Raw genomic sequence first — 22,757 nt, forward strand, 5'->3', positions numbered from 1 at the left:
GCAGGTTTCAATAAGCTCCCACATACAGCTCATGGTTCTCTCAGCAAGTATTAAGAAAATAACGCAGAAACGTGTCCGTGTATGCTGTCCGTGCCTCTATGAATTAAAAGTACGAGAAGGACTCAAGGGACTTATCATAAATGTCAAGGTCATGGGTTCCTATAGCACAGCTTGGGTGTGGCAAGTCCTGCAGTAGGTACTGGGAGGGGAGCTGTGGCGCTCCACCTAGCGGATTCCAATGAAAATCAACCGATAATCACCATGTAGGTTACTTAATGACTTGAATGCAATTGAGCTAGCGATTAGGAAACGTGGTCACGTTGCCCGTCTATTACTAACCCTAACATAAGTCCCCTAACCTCATATCAGTCTTAACCGGCCACGTAAGTCCCCTAACCTCATATCAGTCTTAACCGGCCACGTACGTTAGTCATTTCACTTCCGTGTTTCCTAATCGCAGCCAGTAGGCTCCAGGCGAGCCTGCTGGCTTGATTTCATTCGAGTGCTAAGTAACCTACCGGTGATTATTGGTTGATATATTATATACTGTAACGTTGGAAGCGGGTGCTTCACCTCACCAATCCATCTCCCAGGGGTCTATAGTGCATTGCAAGATAGACTCCCATGTTCTTGGTTGCTTTGACAAGTATTTTTAGTTGTCATATATTACTAACAGTATTGCTTCAAAACTACAGTACATAATCGCATCGCAACGCATTGTGAGCTTGTAGATCTGCTCATTTCAAAAGATTTGTATACGTTTGAAAACTTGAAATGAGACATTCTGCATAATGAGTACTTTCTACTTTTGCTACTTTAAGTACATTTTGATACACTTTCACTTTTACTTTAATTCCTAGGACTTCTGGAGACGTCTTGGGCACAAATTGTGTTAAGTAGCTTAAATGTTGAATTCCGTATTTTTCCACCACTGCTCATTTTAATTGAAATGAGAGCTATCAACTTTATCAATCAAGGTATCAACACTCACATCCGCTGGTAAGCTGGCATGCTAGAATTGTACGGTCAACGGTGTGTTGACCGTACAATGCTTATGCTTATTTCTATAGGTTTATTCCCTGAGTTCACATCACATGTGCTATGCCCATTACTGTTACTATAGATTACTGTAATCTAATAACGGGTTGGGGTGCAGCACTTCCCCTGGATGGTAAAAGCCACCCCCTCTCTCAACATACTGTCCACTTCCCCTGTAGCCAATCACATGAAGCCCCGCTCCCCCGATATAATTACATTAGTTACATAACTTCGTTTGTGTGTGCACATGTACCACAAGAAGGAAACCAGAGAAACAGACAAATCTCGGCCACTCGCTCACTCACACTCGGTCGGACCTGCTGAAATATGTGACATTCGTGTAGACAATCGCATAATGTCATTGCCGTTCGTCAGCTTAGCGGTGGGTTAGGCCACGTGTTGTAAGTTATGTGAAGTCCACACGACTTGGCACACCCGTTATGCGATGCTCGGCCAATGCAGAATGACACACCTTATTCCAGGCAATTTCTGCGGATGCATTCCGTCCACACATTCCGTCCGCAAATTCTGAGGATGCAACATCTAGAATTGTTACTTGTACTCGATCACAGATCACCACCGATCACCACTGTCTGTGACGCCATTGTGATTTCACTTTCTGACGGCGTCAAATTCTGTGATGCATCTTCGCCGGTGACGTCACCCTGGTGTCTCGCGTCTGACGTCTGCCGTCGGGCGGAAGGGAGCACACCAAAACCTCCAGCCCCTGCTCCTTCAGCTCCGTCCTCCTCCTGGACCTCCTCCTCCTCCTGCTGTTGATGAAGACGACGATGGTGATGCTGAGCATGAAGACGGCACAGAGCAGGAGAGCCGCTGCCAGCAGCAGCAGGAGGATGTGTGCACACATGGCGCAAGCAGGAGAAGACTGGCTCTGTGGCTCACTGGAGCGAGGACATCGTCCCGTAGCGTTGCCTTCTGGGAAACCGCCGTGGCTGATGAGCTCCCGGAGCGCTGCGGCGGGAGGCAAGGATGTTAGGGGAACAGCTGATTGAACTAATCAATGTAATTCATTATTTAACAAACATATAGGCCTGTGTGTGTGTGTGTGTGTGTGTGTGTGTGTGTTTTTAAATTTTTAGGGCCTCCTATATACAGTTTTTGTCCCCTGCATCTCATTATTTGCCATTGACAGAAATTTGGTCATATGTCCCTCAAATATAAATTTGTGGCAACACGAACATTAAATGCCATTGACAATGAAGGGAAAATGTGCGTCATATGTAGACGAGCAAATGGGCTAACCAATCACATTAATTCAGTTGCTCATGAGATGATGTATAATAATGTATAATGATAAGAGCACCCCTCACTTCACACGGGTGTGATTCTTTTAAATAAAACATACACATTGCTTTGAACTCTTCAACCCTTCATCCTCCCTCCAGGCTACTTTATTAACACGATTCAAAATATGCATCGCAGATCTCGTATTTTCTCAAATTCTATGTAACACTGTTGTAATTAAGTATTAAATACGTGGTTAATCAGACTAATCAATTTAGTCAGTTACAACACGTGAGCAGTGCCTTTTTATTCATCATGATGCTGATGAATGCCACATGACATCACGGCGGGGGAGACATGTATATATTGCACGTTTATTTTCGTGGGTGGACAAACATGCATACACACAATGCCACACGTTGGAGTGGGTAGCACCACTCAGAAACAAAAGATTATCAATAACCCTCTTTAAAAATGAAATGGAAAACATGAAGTAAAAAACAAAATCAAGTTCTAAAATAATATATAATGTATAACCTCGGACAGAGGCTTTGGGTTTGGACTGGTGGGGGTGGGTGGAGGAGAAGCGTCTAACTGACGTTGGACGGAGGCTTTGGGCCCCGCGACCCGACTATGGATAAGCGGTTGAAGATGGATGCATGGATGGAGGCTTTGCATGGGTTTGGACTGGTGGTGGTGGGTGGAGGAGAAGAGTCTATACTAACCTTGGACGGAGGCTTTGGGCCTGGACTTGTGGTGGCTGGAGGAGAACAGGCCAAAGCGTGGGAGCTGTTCATCCTGGAGCCTCCACACGTAGAAACCCTGCAGGTTGACGCCATCCAGCTGGACAGCTGCACAACCACACCATTCAAACATTCATCAACACACGGACAGTACATACTGTACAATGAATTCCAGTGGTGGAAAGTACATTTACTAAGTACTATGTATGTACTTAAGTACAATTTTGAGGTATTTTTTTTTACTTTACTAGAGTATTCCCAGTTTTCATTGCTTTTACTTCTGCCTCCAATATATCTCAGAGGCAAATGTCCACTGCATTAATTTGAAAACTGTATTTACTAGTCACATTTGATTATTATTACAAAACATATTAGCCACTTCAACCTTATTACATTTCGGCCATTTGAAAATAGGCGATCTACAAGCTCACAATGAACATTGTGGGCTTTTTTCTGGAATTTTGCATTCCAGACTTTTACTACAGTTATGCGCACACAGTCTACACAGTATACTTGGAAGACTTTGAGCATTGTAAACATGAGACCAACCTTTGAGAGCCTCCTGCAGATGGCTCCTGATGTAATACTGCCTGAGCCTGTCCTCCACAAGGGCCTGGTCATCCACGCCACTGGCTGTGACTACCACTGGCAGAGCTCCTCCATACCTCTCTGACACCCATGCCAGCACCTTCCGCAGGCCCCAGGGCACCAGAGCCTGCCCCCGGCCCGAGGTGGACCAGGTGGGATCGCTGAGGAGAAGACAACCATGGTCTGGTGGCGGTTTAAGGTTTGGTTGGGACGGATATGGAGACACTAATCGTGTGGTGAAGTGGTTCAGAGCGATGAAACCCAACGTCCCCCTGATCTCCTCCTTCTCTGTGTCTGTAAAGTGAGGCAGTGGAGATCCAGGGAGGCCCGCGGCCAGAGCTCTCTCCTCCAGGTATGCCTTCAGTTCCGTTGGGTAGTCACCCCCTCTGTCCCCCCTCTCATCATCTGCAGTCCCCAGCAACGGGTCTAAGAAGCGGCCCAGTTCGAAAAGAAGGAACCTCTGGGCCGCAGCCGTGTGGGACTCCAGGAAGGGGTTGGCGGGTTCTGCCCAGTCGGCGTGCAGTGCCAGGGACACCAGCGCCCCCTGTTGACTAGAGAACTCTCTCTCGTAGAGCCTCCAGGCTCTGGCGTGGGCCAGAAGAAGGCTGTGAGCCGCACGATGCTGCTCTTCCCCTTGGGGATAAACGTCCAACACTCTGTTGGGCTCGTTGATGGTGATCCAGCGTGGGACCCAAGGACCCAGCTCCCGGTAACAGAGCGCTGCGTAATCCAGGAAGGCCTCTACTGTACTCTGGTTCAGCCAACTCCCGGAGGCATGCAGCGGAGCGGGCAAACCCAGCAGGGGAGCTCTGTTTGTGGGGTAGTAGAGAGTCACCACGGCCTCCAGGCCCCGCCTATGGAGCTCAGTCAGTACACAGCGGTAGTACCTTTTAGGATAGAACAAGGTAAATGGTATAGCACCTTTATCCAAGGTGCTTTACATAGATTGTGTATTACATTCACTCATTCACACCCACATTCACACACCGATGATAGCAGAGGAAACCATGCAAGGCACATCCAGGGGCAATTAGGGGTTCAGAGTCTTGCTCAAGGACAGTTTGAACTCTACCCCTGATCCACTGCCACCCCCGGTAAAATTGATTTTAATGTTTCAGTGTGTGTGTGTGTGTGTGTGTGTGTGTGTGTGTGTGTGTGTGTGTGTGTGTGTGTGTGTGTGTGCGTGCGTGCGTGCGCGACTGTGCATGTGTCCACATCCATGTGTACAGTAAACACACCTCAGAACATCGGTGTTGACGACAGAGAGGTCTCCCTCGGGTAGAATCAGAGACCAGTTCAGTGCAAAGCGGTAGTGTGTAGCACCGGTGGCGTCCAGTAGGCGGAGCTGTGCGGCGATGGAGAGGTAGTCGGTGCACTGAGGTCCTCTGGTGTCCAGCCTGACCCCTGACACCGGCCGCAATGAGCCGTCCCCCGTCACGTCCCAACTGTACAGGTGAGGGTCCGTAAACTGTGGGGAGAATGGGTGGAATCGCACCTGCAAAGAGCAGACGACACACCATTCAGTCACTTATCGACAGTGGTGGACGACGTAGTCCAAGTATCACAACAAATCACACCCAGCGCAAAGTGAGTAGTGCCTTTGATGAGTTAATTTCATTTAGCTATACAGGAACAATGTTAAATCCCAAGGACATTCATTTCAACAGCACCGCTCGGCTGCAGCTGTTGCCGTGCTGATATACTCAAGTAGACATGTACACAGTCAAACGTTTACTCCACCCTGTTTACCTGGAGGGTGGAGTCAGCCACGCCCCACTGGAAGCTGCAGGGGAAACTCCCCTCGATGTGTTGCTGTGTCTCATCGTTGCCGGGGAAACCATTGTCCGTGACGACGCGTCTGTAATACAGAGCGCTGCTCTTGGGCAGCCTGGTTCTGATTGGTTGACTGAAGTCGACATAGAACAGGCCCCGCCTCACACTGTACCCATAGTTCCACTCGTATCCGTCCACCAGCGACCAGGCAGTGTAGCCAAATACTTGTACCTCATCCAACGTGATCGCTGAAATAAAAGAGACATAGAGGTCTGAGTGGTTCTCAAACATTTTCATTCAAATTGATTTAGCCACAGAACCCCATCTGGAAAGATGTTGTGTCTGGGACCTGACAAGTGAATATTTGTCAAGATTTATTTTTAAACGTTTAAATCAACCAGCTCACAAAGAATCACATTGAATTGCTGAAAACATTATTTTTTTAAACATTTAAAAACTAGCTAATTTTGCTGGTATACCTCCTGGCTGGAACACCCTCAAGGGCCCTTGGGGCCTTCCGGACCACACTTCTCCTCATAGACATTTCAGAAAGTATTTATTTAAAGATGTTTACGACAAAGCCAACTCTTGTCGTGACTCGTGACAAATCATGACAACAAACACAATTTTTCGGTCTGAACAAATAATTAGAAAGAAGAAGAAAACGGCAGGTTACAACACTTTTTTTTGTTTTTCTTCTTTGTAATTGTTTGGTTGGTCCAAAATATTGTGTTTGTTGTCATGAGTTGTCACGACAAGAGTTGGCTTTGTACGACGCTTATAACGTCTTTAAATAATGGGAGAAATGCATTGGAAACTATTTCCTGGGCCTGGCGTCGTCATGCAAGGGGGCGGGACTGCGACGCTCTATAGGCCAGTGCTATAAGGCCTCAGTCTTTGTTAACCCATTCAGGGTTAAAAGATTTTAGGCACATTTGAACGATAAAAATAGATAGCAGACCTACAAGTTCATAGCGCGCTAACGTAACGCTTAAAACACCAAAAGGGGTTCCCGTACGGAATGGGTCAAAGGCCTTTTTTTTATCTCCTTCTCAACAGCTATCAGCTCACCTTGTAGGACCTGGTTGATGAATCTCTTGGTCAGGTACATGTTCACTGTGTCGTCTGTCCCCGCGCTGCTCTCAGAGAACCAGCCAGCCTCTGCCACCAGCACCTTCCGGTCCCCGTACTGCAGCTTCACCCAGCCCAGGATGCTCCTCAGGTCCGGGGACACCGTCTGCCCATAGTGCTCCAGGCTCCGGCCCATGCAGAGGTTGTTGGGCCCAAAGGAGAGGGCAAAGAAGTCGGCGGTTCCCCGCACGCCGCGCCTCTCCTCCGGCGTGAAGTGAGGCAGCAGGGCTCCGTGTCTGGACCTCATGGAGTGTGGGTACTCGCCGCTGTCCGTGAAGATGGGGTCAGCGAACCAGCCCAGCATCGCTTCCATGGACTCCTGGCAGCGCTCCACGTTGTCCCGGGTGGATTGGCCTCTCGGCGGTCGGACCCAATGAGAACCCAGGGCGATGGACACCGCCCCCTTCTGAGCGGGCCGGAAGTGGTCGTTGTACGTGTGCCATGCTTTGGAATGAGCCTGGAAGAAGGAGAAAAAAAAAAAGAGAAGAGAAGAGAAGTAATACTACATTATTAACCAGCTAGGTGGCCTTGTGGTTTGAGTGTCTGGGAGGTCAGCGTTCGATCCCCAGCCGGGTCATACAACACTCTGGAAAAATCACACCCGTGTGAACTGAGTGGTGCAACTCCCCTCTCCCCATACCCCCCCCCCCCCTCTCCTCTCTCTCTCTCTCTCTCTCTCATGAGCAAGCAACAGCGCAGCACTAATACTATATCTCTCTCTCTGTTTCTGGCACAACAGTGCCCCTACTGGTACTCATAGTCATATACTGGTGCTCATGGCCACATAGGTGAACACATAGGTGAACACGGACATTGCTGTTCCTTGGAGTGGTTGCACCACTCAAAAATGGGACACAGTGCCTCCTTGCTTGGCACTCAGAATCAAGGGTTGGAATGGGGATAAGAATCAAGGGTTGGAATGGGGATAAGTCCCTGGGATAAGTCCCTGTGGCATACGAGCGTCATGTCCAGGGGGTGTACTTGTACATCAAGATGCCTCACACTAAGGAGACAGGAGATAGGCTTATACTTATACATTATTAAATAAATTCAACATTGATTCACTGCAATATTTTAACTGCTATAAAGTTTAATAATGAGGTCATAACTTCATACCATGCTCAATTTCTCTCCTGTGAAGAACTTTAACGATTTGACCCAATTCATCTGCTTACCAGTCTTATATATTCCCTCAGGAAAAGCTATAGTCTTTTACTGACATGCAAGAAAAATGTAAGTTTCCTCAGCCAGTATGTTTAGTTTTGTAATAGATCATTTTAGCAACATTTGAATTACATTAAGTTCTTTCTCTCTGGCTACAACCCCCACACACACGCATGCGCGTGCGAGCGAGCGTAAAATCTTTTTTAAGATGTCAACATTGACAGACTAGCAGGAGCTGATAAAAGACACCGTTCAAAGTTCAAAGTCATGCTGTCTGAGTGACTGCAGTATGTGTGCTTTGCCTTTGGAGTCGAACAACATCATAAACATCACCTGACACCAGGGCGAACAAAGTAATCAGTTTTGAGACATTTTCAACCAAACAAAAACAATAGTGAAAACAACTGATAGATAAATAAATAGATCAGCTATACTATGTTATCAGATCAGGTTCTGTTTTCTTTTTTAGTTGTTAATTTGTACTTAAATACAGTACTCAATTAAATGTATTTACTGTCAAACCTGTGTATCTGACCCCAGTGCATGGTTCTCAAACATTTACATGCAAGGACCCCCAAAATCATCTGTATTTAGCTGCAGACCCCCATTTGAAAACACATTGCACCAGGGACCCCCATAAGAGACGATTCGGCAAGATCCGGCAAGACTTTTTTTAAGACTCTTAAAAACAGCCTACAAGTTCATAATGTGTAGCATGTGATGTGAGCTTGTTGATCAGCTATTGTCGACAACCTTTTTTCACTGAGGAAAACGAAATAAAAACTATAACTAACTAACAATAAGCTATGATGAATAAAACTAAGACTAAATATATTGAAGGTTTTGTCAACAGATAATTACGCTTGGTTGTGTGCAGGTGTCACTCTCTGAAAATAGCCGATCTACAAGCTGTTGAGCTTGTAGATCTGCTATTTTCGGCACACAGCTGAGTATAAATCAAGCAATTCCATGGCCAGACAAAATATAGTTTAGTCGACTAAAATATTATGCTACTGTATAATAGTCAACTAAAACTACACTAAAACTAAAATATTTCAGAATACAAAAGACTGACTGAAAATGTAATCAAGATTTGCTATCAACACTATACCCCGAAGTTACGGGGTGCGCACGCTTTTCCGACACACCGAAGATCCGAAGAGGGGGGACATGCGATGCGAAAAAGCGATGGTCCGACATGCGCTGCTCCCGTGCTTGCGGTTAGGGTTAGGTTAGGATTGAGGTTTCGGATCAATAGTATGTCGGAACTAAAGCCTGCACCCGAAGTTACCCCACATTGAGAACCACCATGAGTCTTACCCTGATCAGGTTGTGGGCCACAGTGAGCGAGACCGAGAGCCCGCCCACCTCCCCGGGGGCGTGGACCCCCGTGCCGTACCCCTGCACGGCCACCAGGGCGGGGTTGTGCATGGTGAGCCAGTACTTGACCCGGCCGCCGTACGCTCGGAAGCAGAAGGCGGCGTACGCGTCGAACAGCGCCACCAGGCTGTCGTTCCTCCAGCCTCCGTAGGCGTCCTGCAGGGCCTGAGGCAGGTCCCAGTGGTACAGGGTGACCAGCGGTTCGATACCCCGCTCTCGGAGCCTGTCCAGCAGAAGGCTGTAGTGCTCCACGGCCGCGGCGTTCGGCCGGCCCGTGATGGCGTTCCCGTCAGGGAAGAGTCTGGTCCAAGAGCAAGGTTATTATTAGTTAACATGGGTATAAAAGTGAATAAGGTTACTGATTAGTTAACGGAGGTATAAAAGTGAATAAGGTTAGTTAACGGGGGTATAAAAGTGAATAAGGTTACTTATTAGTTAACGGGGGTATAAAAGTGAATAAGGTTACTTATTAGTTAACGGGGGTATAAAAGTGAATAAGGTTACTTATTATTAACAGGGGTAAAAGTTAACCAATTCACTATTGGTTAAAGTAATGGTTAAATAACTCCATATTCTTGTGACACTGCCACATAAAATGTGCGAAACAATGTATTTCCTGGCCTGCATGGTCTGGAGTATTGAAGAAAATGAAACGTACTGGGGAATAACAGGGGAATATGTTGGTTAAACTAGGGTTGAATATTTAACACTGAAATGTAGTGTACGGAGAATACAATATAATGTGTTTTGTGTAGTTGAACCATGGTCATCAATTTTCTGTTGACGAATGACAAGGTTTGATCACAAGGGGAGCTGTGGGGAAATGTGTGTGAGCAATATTTCCAGGAAGCTATAAAAGAACAGGAAGTCAGGCGCCGAGCCTGGGTTCCATTTTGGGCAGTTTCTTCTTTGCCAAACACACTCTTTTAAAGGCCAAATGGCCAATACTATACGCCAATTTAGAAGTGAACGCAAAAAATGCCTGTCTGACCAAAGAACTTTGCTGAAGGAAGCAAGGAAAGTTTGGTAGGGCAGCTTCTGAGGTGTTGAACTCTGACAAACAATCAGAGCTTGTATAACAAAGGACCCAGCAGATGACTCCGGACTTAAAGGTTGGGTGAGCAGCATATATCATTTATTTTTTCCGATAAACAATGCATTGCCTTTTTGTTTCCTAACGTTTTTGGACTATCAAATTCTCTACAACGTTTGGATTACTTTGGATACTTGGATTACCTTTTTCAGGATTACTTTTGAAATACTTTGACTTGGGGAACCTTTAAAGGGAATTGAACATTTAATTTAAGCTTTGAAGGGATTGATTTGCCAGTTGCCAGTATTAAGATGTACTGTCGCAGGTGCAGGACCTTTATTTCTTTATTTAATATAACTCAGACTTATTACTTCAACAGTCCTGATTGTTATATTCTCGTAATAATCATTGCCATATAGAGTTGGAAATATGACTCCAGCGGTAGGGCCCGACAAGCCTCTCCCTGCTAGTCCCTAGCCCTTTTTCGAACAATTGGACAGGCCAGTAAAACATTGCCGCTTAACAAACTGTATTCTGCTACTTGTGTGCTATGTCTGTGTCCAATATCCGAAAATAAAACTGAACTGAACTGAATTCAGTAAACAGAGGCCTCCCTGTTTCTCAGAGAGAGAGAACTCATTTTGAGGTCAGGATTTGATCCAATCGAGGGAGAACTAAAATAGGATACAGGATGATGAGCAAGTGCAATTGGAAGTGATGAAACAAAACCTGGAACTAGAGCACTATAACATTTAAGATGATAAATGGGTTCTCTTGAAATTGGCCATACACACGATTATTACAGAACTAAATATAACGCTAAAACTATATAAAGACTAGCTCAATTTCTAATCCATGAAACAGCAATTGAAAGCGTGAAGTCAAAACGGAATGACAAATGTATATAACCTTGGCCAGGAGAGAGAGAAGGAGTAGGTTCGAACCCCCAGGAACTCCAGAGCCTCAACGTCGTCCTCCCAGCGTGCGTAGCTGTCACTGCTGCTGCTGGACACACCATGGGTCACATCGGATCCCTGCTGGTAGCGGTCCCAAATGGAGTCTCCTTTCCCCTCGCTGACCCAGGACCCCTCGCTCTGCTGGGCAGATGTTCCTGTACCCCATAGGAAGCCTGGAGGTATAGGGCACAAGAGTTGATCAAATTAACAGGGGGGGGGGGGGGGGTTTCTGCCTTTATTGATAGAGACATGCAGCAAAGGTCGCCATGAACGGGACTCGAACACGCGGCGCGCTGTCAGGCCAAAGCCTATATGTGGCATGCGCCTGGACCACTAGGCCAGCGGGCGCCCAATCAAATTGGTTTAATCAATTATAAAATAATTAGGCATAAACTGGCTTAGTCGGTTTTAATACATCTATTTGAATGTTTTCACGTTGATTGGTTGAAGTATAAACAATAACGAGTGTATTACAAATGCAGTACTACGTGATATAATAATCAATAGTTGCATGCAGCCTACCGGGAGGAAAGGTGCCGTGAATGAACGACTGGCTCTGATTGGTGGGATCTGGTGGGGGACGCTGCCACACCCTCCTGCCCTGCCCCACGGCGCCGTGACTGGCGGGGTCTGGGACGAGCTCCTCCCCCAGAGAGCTGTGATTGGTGGAGATGTTCCACAACACCAGCAGGCAGAGAAGGAAGCGCGGAACACGTTGAAGGAACATACTAAATAATGTTTTTTGGGGCGAAAAATTATCTTGTTTTGTCTTTCAAAATGTAAAAAAATTAAATAAAGTCTACAAGATCACAACACGTGGCCGTTTTTGCGCGACAGTGTTGCACAACGTACTAAAATAGGGAAAGGTATAGGGGGTATGTGCTAGCTCACATCGCATTGCAATCAGACTAATCAATTGAATTATTATTAATGATTATAAAAAATAAATACAAAAAACTATTTGAAATTTTCAGTTGATATAATATCAACTGAAAATTTCAAATCGTTTTTTGTTATTATATTATATTATAATTTTCTTGATATATATTAAAAAAGAAAACAAAAAAAAGTGCTTCTCGATTACTCAATCTAAAAAGGAAAAAAATACAATAATCGATACAGAAATGAACGATATAGTTGCTGCAAGTGGACAAGTGTGCTTTCGTTCAGAATTCCTCTGGAAGAAACATCAGGTGTCCACTGGTGAAGAGCTGAGATCCACAGCGAAGAAATGAGAAACATCAACCTGGTGAATTCTCTTACAATCCATTTAGGACAAACATCAACCTGGAGACGTCTTCTACAATCCATTTGGAAGGTTCATTCTGATGCCCAGTGGGGAACATGTCCTGGAAAGACCATCTGACTAAAACAGAGATTACAATTGCAATTTAGGCAGTTACCAGACAACCTTTCCCCTGAGCAACATATACTACGAGCATGAGATCAGAATAAGTAGAGTTAGCAACTTGAGCAAGAGCGGTAGTCAATAAAAAAGTTAAATATCATATAGTGCAGAGAAGACACTATAAACTAACCTCACATGTGTCTATTGTAACATCTTACTGTAAATAACATTCTGTACAAATGAAAATCTATATACAAGGAATGAACCTAGCATCTGTCTAAACATGCTGAAACCCATATGTGTTGCCGAGGAAACAAAATATAGAGTTATGTTATGGAGACATACCAGCAGTCTACTGTGACCCAAATTTGTGCAGTTCTTCCTGGACAGAGAGGTGACCCCGAATAATCAGACTTTCCTCTTCTGCATGGAGACTTCCATGTGCAACTAGAGTCAGGTGGACATTATTTTCTGTGCGTCCTGCATTTGTAGGCTATATCTTCCTATATTTTACCTATTCAGAAGCTGTTTCCAGAGACACTGGAAAGACGCTGGAAGTAGAAGATCTGGCCAAAGCAATGGCAGAGCTAGCGTTTATAGCCTGATTGTCTGATGTTATCTGGACAGCAGTGGATGGATGGTGATGGTAGCATGTTAACCTGGTTAGACTGACGTCTCTGTCTGTCTGTCCCTCCCACTCTGTCCCCTAGGGTCACTAAACCTGCACCGGCGTTGGGTAGTAACTAAATACATTTACTCAAGTGCTGTACTTTAGTTCAAGTTTGTTTGGAGGAAAAAAATAACTGACATTATTCATATAATGTTTCCTTGCTTGTGAAAACCCACGCAGAGTTTTAGGGCTGCTGTTTATTGCCATAAAGGAAGAATGTTAGTCAATCATTAGTCTGGACTGTGATCTTAAGATGTAGTTCGAACTGCAGACGCACGCGCACACACACACACACACGCACACACGCACGCACGCACGCACGCATACAAACATGATCTAAATGGGTAGGAATAACGTCTCTTTTCTCGTTTCACTCAAACCTGTTGATGAAGACTTTCTGACCTACAAGTTGTAGATGTTGGTGGAGATCGATCCACTAGTGGTGGACAAAGTATTGAAAATAACTATTCCGTGTCAAATATTAGGCCTACTCAACTACAGGCGGAAGTTGCTCAAATGTGTACTTTGTACTTGTACGTGCTTTAAAATCTAAAGTACAAAATTAAAATTGCTATCAATGCATTGCTGTAGCCTATTAATATGTTTTTAAGTGCAAGACAAATAATATCAATAATAGATCAAGCTCACAACACATTGCATAATGCATTGCTTGGGATCACTATTTGAAATAGGGTATCATAATGTATTTTCTCCCTTCCTTGAAATGTAGTGGGGTCAAAGGTGCAATATTTCTCTTTCAAAGTACAAATACTCGAGTAAAGTCCAGATACTCAAATTGTTTTTACTTTGTAAGTACAGCACTCAAGTAAATGTAGCTTGTTACTCCCCACCGCTGCAGGTGGAACATTGATTTCCAATAGAGTCACACATCAGACACTTGTATTGAATAAAAGTCACAGAAATTGCAGCTTGCCTCCGGATAATAATACAGAAAATTGGATTTTTTTTGGGGGGGGGGACAAATTGTGCCAAGCGTGTCATCTGTGTGATTCACTGATTTCATCAGCACTTGACCGCTGAGAACAGCCTTGATCTGATTCTGTCTGCTGGCTAACCACTGCTTCTCAAAGTGGGGTCTGAGGTAGCACCAGGTGTCCTACTGTCCATAGAGGGGGTTTCCGGGCGTCCCCAGTAAAATGAAGAACAGTTTAAAACTCTTTTCAGTTAAGAATTACCGATAGGCTCACAACACGTCATGATATTTGATGTGCAATATGTTGTGAGCTTATAGATCGGTGATAGAAAACAATGCTGACAAATGTTAGCATTTTGTTAAATTATTATTTCCCCCGAAAGAAACAAATAAATATATGGGAGTCGACAACCGAATATATACTGTACATTTGGGGGTCCTTGACATGGAAATGTTTGAGAACCATTGACTCAGACAGTTTGACTTTGATCAAGCATGCTTCCATATCAGAGTAAACATTGACGTCTATAGGATGCCTTCTGCTGTCATTTGGTTTATCCTCATGTAATCTCTTTGTATCTGCTTTGGCCTTGGATATCTGCCTGCCATGCTTTTGAATACCGTCATTAATTACATGGATTGTACTTACTAAATTGAAAAGTTAGAATCAGTTGCACCACACAAACTATCGTTCTTACACAGAGCTTAGTTATTAAGTATTTGAACATACCAATTACAAGGTGTACCTGTTGCAGATAATACATTTTATTTATGAATTGCTTTTCGAAACTGGGTTACAAAGGTCTTTAAAATAGCAAGATAAAATACAGCCATAAGGGGGGGGGGGGGGAAACTAATCTACAACAAAACAAATTAAATCAATGGCAAGTCAATTCAAATGTGGAATAAAAAAAACTAAGCAAAGGGCTAGAGATTTCTGCTACTTGGATTGTAATATCCAATCAGTAAATCTGAATCATAGTAGAGCTGCAGGCTCTCAACATTATAATACACTTCATACTTTTTGGGAAAGCTATGGCAGACAAGCTAACAATTAGGGAGTCAAGTATGAAATGCACCCTATTGTGTTTGTCATCGTCTTCCTCTTATTCCGCTGTTTTTTTTTGCAATTCTGGCATAATCTTCCCGAAAAAGTAATACTGCAGGGTATTGTTTACAAATGTTGTCAAAAGATAATTCATTCAACTTTTGTTTCATAGAAAAAAGTTACAAAGTATGACTTTAAGCATATAACTTCACCGCTTGGTGCTACCAGGATATGGAGGCTATAACATCACTGGTGCTACCAGGATAAGGAGGTTAACATCACTGGTGCTACCATCAGGATCAAGAGGCTCACAGCGCTGTTGCTACCAGGAGCAACAGCGCCGGTAGGAGCTTGAAGACCCGAAGGCTTGATGTTTGTAGGATCAACAATGTTGACGCTGTTGCACAAGTCACCTTCACAGCAGCTTATTGTAGATGACAGGCTAATGTTCATCAACATGTTTAGGAGGGCTTGCACATCGCCGCACATGCTCTTTGTGGCACAGCCGATCCTGGTGTCGTTATGTTCCACCACTGTGAACACAAAAATACATATTACTGTGCTTAATACTCCAAAGTACACGGAAATTCAAGTAGGCCTAAACCGGAGAGACATGCAGTCTCATTACCTGAAATGCAGCGGTCCTGATCCCCTACGCACGATAACTCTGTCTGTGTGTTGCTGCAGTCCTTTGGATTTGTGCAAGTGTAGCACTTTCTCCCATTCTTAACAAAGCTGTCAAGATTATCTGTAAGATTTACATTTAGATAAAATGATTCATAATTAAACACCCATGTATAAGACAATACACATTTTCAACGTGCCGACAACCCACAGGACACAACAGCTATGCAAACCTTCCACCAATACTAAATTCTTACATTTGATTCAAGAATTAACGGCATGTGACAAGGTTTCAATAAGCTCTCTCATACAGCTCCAAGTTCTCTCAACAAGCAATATGAAAATAGTCCTTCTTGTAGGCCTACTGTACTTCTAAAGGCCTATTCGTACTCCAGTTTTCGCTGATGAGGTGACCACCTCATCACTCAAACTGGAGTATGCAGGTGACTTTTATGGTTAAAACATTGAGAGCTTCTGCTCTGCTATCTGCACTTTAGACAGTGCCTGCTGCTGTGTTGTGGGGTAGCTGTGGAAATCCCTATAGTCCGCCATGCACAACGACATCTCTCTCTCTCTCTCTCTCTCTCTCTCTCTCTCTCTCTCTCTCAATTTTGTCTAGCCCAGGGGCCCTTCCCCTTGGGAGGGAAAATCCGGCCCTCATGACCCTTAATTCATAGAGGCACGGACAGCATAGGCCTATGCAATGCCGAAACGCGTACATATAATGCTGTGCGTGCCTCTATGAATTAAAAGTACCAGAAGTACTTCGGAGTGCTGGTTATTATTTTCTTTGTGAGGCAAATTGCATTATACAGACTGATGTGCTCGTTTAATTGTGTTCTCTCAACAAGCACTAATGTAACCTAAGTGATCACAAAGGGATCTCAGTGACATCATTTGAAGCATCTTTCATCATACTGGTGCAGTATTCCATTCCTTCACAACATAACCAATCTTTTTATCACCATTCGCTACATTGTTTATTGTTTATAGTTTTTTTTTTTTTACTTTTTCCCATCAAGTATGAAGAATAAACACACCACAGGTAGTGTTGGTACTTACCGTCTGTATAGTCAACGTTGCAGACGTCAGTGGAACAGCACTTCATGTTCTCATAAAAGTGTTGGTTTCCAAAGTACACTGTGCCACTAACGCACTGATCAGCTGGCAAACAATTCTTCATATTATACCCCTTACCACTGGGGTATGGCTCCACTGAAAACAAACAGAATATTAGCTTCAGATTAATAATGTCTTCATCATACTAGAACATCTGCTCAAGATAACTTAAAGGTGACCTTGCAATGTATTTTATATTACAAGAAAAAAAGGCACAGACCTATAGTCTATACCTCTATCACATACTGTTATGTGCTGCGACTACCAATCCAGCGCAGTGGTGAGATCCAGGACAAACCATTTCTTTTCCTAGTTCTCCAAAGTTGCAGTGTTCTGCAGGCGTTCCGTCCCCGCACGCATAGCATTTCAGGGCATAGGCTGTGAGACAACAGGCAGAAAATATCACACAGGTTACACAGCTGGAAAAAAGGTGCGCTCCTCCTCAGAGCGTATAGGTCTCTGCCAGGTCAGGTTGCCTACCTAGGGCCTGCTAACTTTGGAAGGCAGTTAGTTATATAATTACGTGACGGCTGAAATCAATCTGGCACACCCTATGAAATGAAGCCTCGCCCTCGTTTTTTGCGACATGCACAGCAGCACAACTGCAATAGGGTAGGGCCCAGTCAGTTTAGAGCTGGCCCAGTTTAACTTCGAGCCTTGTGCATGCAAATTTCTGGTTAGTAAACCACAGCATGCAAGCCACCTTTGTTTTAATTGTCCCCCAAACCGTTCACACTTCACATCTATCGGCCGGGGATGCGCTACCCCCCCCCCCCCCCCCCCCCCCCCCCCCCCATGACACCGTGACCATGCACGTTTATGACAATCTAACCTCGCTAGTCAGTGTCAATGATATGAATGTGCAGCCTAAACCAGCATGTGCAGCCTAAACCAGCCTCATGTGGCACTGACACTGGTGGTGGTGGGCTGGCTTAGCCTATCTATCTCCGATGTGGTCCCCTGCACTTGCGCTGGCATGCCGGCACGGCACATTTGGCATTCGAGCGACGTGTCGGGTTTATCCTTAAAACGACGAGATGTAACTCGAGAAAGGGGGTGGGGGGGGGGGGGGGTTCCAGCACAGGCAGCGCAAATCCTCCCATACGGTATGCGCTCATGCAAAACACTGTTTAAATGGCTTAAGCATCTAAACTTGCAACATTGTTTTATTTGCACGATTTTAATTTCTTGTAAAGTTGGTAATCTACTACCAATTTCATATGACACAAAGACACATCGTTGATGTTGGCCTATTCCTTTTTTTTTCTTTTCTGGCTCACGTTCAAGTTCAAGGTTTTGCGGAAATTATAAATTCCGGCGTGCACCCATATTTTGGCACACGCCACTTTGATGAATGAGGGCCTATGGGCATATCGCTTTGCACTGAACTGGTCTCTGATTCTACCCCATAGGGAGACCTCTCTGTCGTCAACACCGATGTTCTGAGGTGTGTTTACTGTCTGTACAAATGGGTGTGGACGCGCGCACACACAAACACACACACACACACACACACACACACACACACACACACACACAAGAAAGACTTACCTTTTGGGGAAAGCATGACCCCAATGATCAGTATGAGCAAATGCATGATGTTCTGGACTGAGAAGTTCAGCTGTTAATACGTCTGTGTGACCTAAAACGGAAGGATTGAGTGATCATGTAATATTCCACGAAACAATCAACCAAATAAAAATACCTGACCATTAACCACATAAAAAGGCCCAATATACCCAAACATATTATCACTTGTTAACAAACAAGTTCCCAACCTAAACATTATCTGCACTATTTCACAGACATTCTGACTTATGGTCAAGCTTTGCACCAATATAAACAACTGAAGCTTCAGTACTTTACTTTATTAAAACAACTAAAATGTATATATTAAAAAGGAAATGAGACATATCAACGTATCAAGCTATCAACACTCACATCAACACCCCCGCTGGCAGGCTAGAATTTTAGGGTCAGCTGTGTCTCTTCTGCTTATTCCTATTCCCTGAGATCACGTCAAATGTGCTACAATACTTTTACTAGATGACTGTAATCTAATAACGCTGCGCACTTCCACTAAAAGTAAAAGCCACCTTCTCTCTCAGTGTTCTGTTCACTCCCCTCACTCCCCTAACCAATCACACAATCCCCCGATATATGCAATGGTTACATAACCGTGTGTGTGTGTGTGTGTGTGTGTGTGTGTGTGTGTGTGTGTGTGTGTGTGTGTGTGTGTGTGTGTGTGTGTGTGTGTGTGTGTGTGTGTGTGTGTGTGTGTGTGTGTGTGTGTGTGCACGCACGTGCGTGCAGGCCGGGGTGAGTTTCTTGGCCTTCCTGTTGTAGGCTTTTCTTCAGTGTTTTGCTGAATTTCTGCATGTGTGCATCACTAAGTGTGTGTAATTGTCTCAGCCTTAATCTGTTCTGCTTCTGTTAAGTATTTTCTGTTTCTATCAGGGAAACCAAACCTAGGTAAGATTTGGGGTACATAAGCTACATTCAATTCTCATCTTGCAGGCATTTTATATTAAACCCACTAGCTTCGGTGTGCATGAGTGCCACCCCCTGTATTTTGTATTTGGCACTCACCAGTCGTCATAGTTTTCCCTGTTCACACTTACTTTTATCCTTCAGTTTTTATCCAGGATATAGTCTTTCTTTTTTTTAAATACATCCACATTTGTGGTGGAATAGGCAAAGATTCTGTTGCCTTAACTCTAACATGCACAATGTTCTATGCCAGTTGTTCAATCACATAATGTATACAGTACGTGTTTATAAAGGCTTGCATTTATAAACACATAACATCTGTCTCTTGCAAGAGACAGATGTTACAGTATGTCACAATGTTTGTCCCAATGCATAAATAATGAATGAAAGATCTGTAAACGTTGGATATGTCCAAGTATGCCATAAAGCACACACAAGCCTGTTGAAACAAACACAATAAACAACACTGAAGGAGGACTCTCTCGTCTCATTGTCTCTCCTTGCTTCATTTCATCAGCGTGTTAATCACAGAACTGTTAGTTGTAACATTCGGCCATCAATGATGGGATAATTTCCTCTCACCTGGCTGTTGAGTCTACCTATGGGCAAAAAATGAAATGGCCTATGACCCTGTATCTAAACAGCAGGGTCCCATCATGCTTTTTGTGAAAAAGACAGTCTTGTGTGACTCATTCCTATATGACTCATGACCCCACCCGCCTTGTATACATTATAGTTTAATCCTATGAGATAAAAGAGTGTGCGTGCATGTTCTTGCTTTTCCTTTGTGTGTGGTGAGACGAGATATGAAATTCATCCAATTAGTCCAGGGGCCAGGCGAGATGTTGGTACCATTTTGGTGACCGTATATACATTATTTGTATTTTTGTCTTCCTACATGTCTCTAGTTTATATTTTGGTATGATAACCTTTCCAATTCAGTAGCTTAATGCCAGTTATCACTATTTAAACAAACTTTTCGAGCTTGTGGATCTGCTCTTTTCGGCGCGCGCGGTGGTGCCGGTGCCGGGCGCGTGGGCCGATCCCCGGGCACGATGCGCTCGGAAAAAGGCTCCTCGGAGGCCTCTCTGGAGCTCCTGGAGGTGCCCAGGAGCTCTATACCCCCATATGAAACTGTGATGTGTGTATCTTTTTCTTTTATATGACTTCTAGACAATGCATTTTGGTAAGCAGTGGTCTTAGTTATAAAGAGATGATAAGGTATCCTATAAGGTTTCTCAGTAGAATCCATTTCTGCTCTCGACTTTTTTGTAAATCACCGTCAAGTTCAAGTGCACGGTCATGTGCCCAAAGTCAAAGTCAAATTAGTGCTATGAAAACTGATCGCATCGCTCTACAGCCTAGACTCAGAGGCTCTTGCTGACGATGGGCACATTTTATTAATGGGTTAAATAGGCCTGGACTCAATTTCAGGACAAACAGCAAAAAACAACCAGAAATTGAGAAATCTTTATGCTGAGTCATGTTATGACCTAAATGGGAGATAAGATCTTATCTCCCCATATGGATTTTTGTTCATGTTTTTTTTTATTTAGGTCATAACATGACTAGTCTAGAAGAATAACCCAAGGATTCGAGGCTTGGTGGGCACCAACAGCTAGGCCTAATTAGGACTTCTGGTATGGAGTCACTGTCTGTGTCACTGAGCGTTTCTGTTCCTGATGTAACGTTTGTAGTAATTACACCATTTTCATAAGTTGGTAGCACAAACGGGCCCATGTAGTAATTAAAGGATTATACAAACACATACATACATACATACAAGCAGTTTTTAAGGACCCACTTTTAGGCCCGTGCAACAGACTGAACAGAGCATGCTTTTGCCTTTTTTTAAACCCTACCCATTTTAACCAAATACATACATACTGTACATAGTGATACATACATACATACAGCCGATCACCAAACGTACCTTCGTTACATCATCAGCCAATCCCTGATTGGCCGAGGGATAATAACTATAGAAAAAGTGCTCCTCGGAGCACAGGTCAGGAACGTTTGTTATGGCCGTGTATTGTTTGCTACTGAGTGATCATAGAAGTAGCAGTTAATAAACAATAGACAACAACTTACAGTAGCTGGAACTTGTAGTGTGTTGTAAAGGATTTATTATGACAGGATCACAAAGAAAAATAAATGTGTTTCCACAAAAGTTGACCTCCTGGTGGCGCTCTAAAAGGCAGAATTGAAAAGTAGCCTACAGGGCAGGCGATTTCCCATGTCCCTATACTTAGGGACTGCGCATACAAAGTTGTACGCAGATCAGTGCAGTTATAAGTTAAGACTCGGCCTGTTATAGCGCCACCATGAGTGTGGCGCTATAAATGTCAAGTGGCATTACTTCCTCAGCCTATTGGGGACAGTTTCACCGCAATCAGGAATATGAGAAATCAAACAGACCTGTCTATCATGTGTACGATGTGCCTGACATTTGGATACAGTCTCGAGTAATATCCAAAAATGTGTTTTTCATAAGTCTGCCTCCTGGTGGAGCTCTGAAGCGAACAATCAGGTGCTCACAGAGGAGATATAAAAAGGTAATCAAACAGGATCAAACATGCAACAACAACAAAAAAAAAGAGAAAGAAAGAAACCTGACAATCCAGGCACTCAGGAGTAAAAAGGAGGAAAAGCATAATACATTTTTAAGGCAACCATGCCTTTTTACTAATGAGTGCCTGGATGCACTAGTGCTACTAGGAGCATGAGGCCAACATCAATGATGCTACCAGGAACAGGAGCCTTCTGGGACTTGTAGGATTAACAGCAGTGCTTGTAGCGATCTTGTTGCACAATGCAGCTTCACAGCAGCTTATTTTAGCATCGTTGGACACTGTAACATTAATCAACATGTTTAGGAGGGCTTGCTTATCTCCACACAAACTCTTTGTGGCACAGCCGATCAGGGTCATGTTTTGGCCTCCATCGAGCACTGTGAACACAACAAAAACATATTACTATCTGTGCTGCATACTCGGGGGGGGGGGGGAATACTTTTGAGCATCCTTCAGCGAGCTGAGGACTGTGTAATATTAAATATACTATTTGCTAAACTGGAGAGGCAGTCATATGAAGCCATAGGCTGATGTACCTGACATGCAGCGGTCCTGATCCCCTAAACACGATAATGTCTTCTGTGTGTTGCTGCAGTCCAGTGGATCTGTGCAAGTGTAGCACTTCCTACCATTCTCAATCAAGCTGTCGTGATTATCTGTAAGGTTTATATTTTTGACATAATTATAAAATAATCAATAACAATGTCTCAACCCCTGAGCACCATGAAGGACTCCAACAAAACATACTTGCCGACAACCCACGGGACACAGTGGCTAATTAAACCACGTGTCACCAATACATTCAATTTGTTACTTGTTTGATTCTACGATTGACACTATATTATGTTAATAAGACAGTTGAAGAAATGTTTTTATTTCTTTGTTTTTTTCAGTAGT

General features: G+C 44.0%; 3 protein-coding genes across 6 annotated transcripts in view; all 3 read right to left on the reverse strand.

The window, feature by feature from the left end:
* Positions 1–1,666: 1,666 nt before the first annotated feature.
* On the reverse strand, positions 1,667–11,778 carry klb (klotho beta; the record flags this gene model as incomplete). The annotated part of the gene is made up of 9 exons (XM_080779029.1): positions 1,667–2,010; positions 3,009–3,134; positions 3,576–4,501; positions 4,853–5,109; positions 5,364–5,635; positions 6,459–6,975; positions 9,003–9,363; positions 11,005–11,224; positions 11,574–11,778. 9 exons carry the CDS (start codon positions 11,776–11,778, stop codon positions 1,667–1,669), a joined length of 3,228 nt encoding a protein of 1,075 aa, XP_080635155.1.
* Positions 11,779–14,749: 2,971 nt separating this feature from the next.
* On the reverse strand, positions 14,750–18,893 carry LOC308326345 (urokinase plasminogen activator surface receptor-like). The gene is made up of 6 exons (XM_080779154.1): positions 18,736–18,893; positions 18,346–18,436; positions 17,041–17,172; positions 16,738–16,890; positions 15,680–15,799; positions 14,750–15,584 (listed from the first exon to the last, which is right to left on the reverse strand). The coding sequence occupies exons 2-6, from the start codon at positions 18,389–18,391 to the stop codon at positions 15,307–15,309; spliced, it is 729 nt and encodes a 242-aa protein (XP_080635280.1). The 5' UTR covers positions 18,392–18,436; positions 18,736–18,893; the 3' UTR covers positions 14,750–15,306.
* A 2,503-nt stretch (positions 18,894–21,396) lies between these two features.
* The window catches only part of LOC308326344 (uncharacterized protein), a 4,148-nt gene continuing 2,787 nt past the window's right edge, over positions 21,397–22,757 (reverse strand). For all 4 annotated transcript variants that reach the window (XM_080779150.1, XM_080779151.1, XM_080779153.1 and 1 more), the window contains exons 5-6: positions 22,397–22,516; positions 21,397–22,237 (exon numbers count right to left, since the gene is read on the reverse strand). In XM_080779150.1, the coding sequence (XP_080635276.1) occupies positions 22,002–22,237; positions 22,397–22,516 (356 nt within the window). In that variant the 3' untranslated portion in view covers positions 21,397–22,001. The remainder of the gene's footprint in view (positions 22,238–22,396; positions 22,517–22,757) is intronic.

Source organism: Protomyctophum bolini (genome assembly GCF_963924005.1).
Source record: "Protomyctophum bolini genome assembly, chromosome: 12".
NCBI lineage: Eukaryota > Metazoa > Chordata > Actinopteri > Myctophiformes > Myctophidae > Protomyctophum > Protomyctophum bolini.

Bases quoted from the DNA above. Each gene is read 5' to 3' on its own strand.
- LOC308326345 (XM_080779154.1), bottom strand. From the start codon at position 18,391: ATGCATTTGCTCATACTGATCATTGGGGTCATGCTTTCCCCAAAAG. The intron at 16,891-17,040 runs GTATGTGATAGA...GTTTGTTTTCAG, and splicing joins GGTAGTCGCAGCACATAACA to TGGAGCCATACCCCAGTGGT. The intron at 15,585-15,679 runs GTAATGAGACTG...TTGTGTTCACAG, and splicing joins TCAGGACCGCTGCATTTCAG to TGGTGGAACATAACGACACC.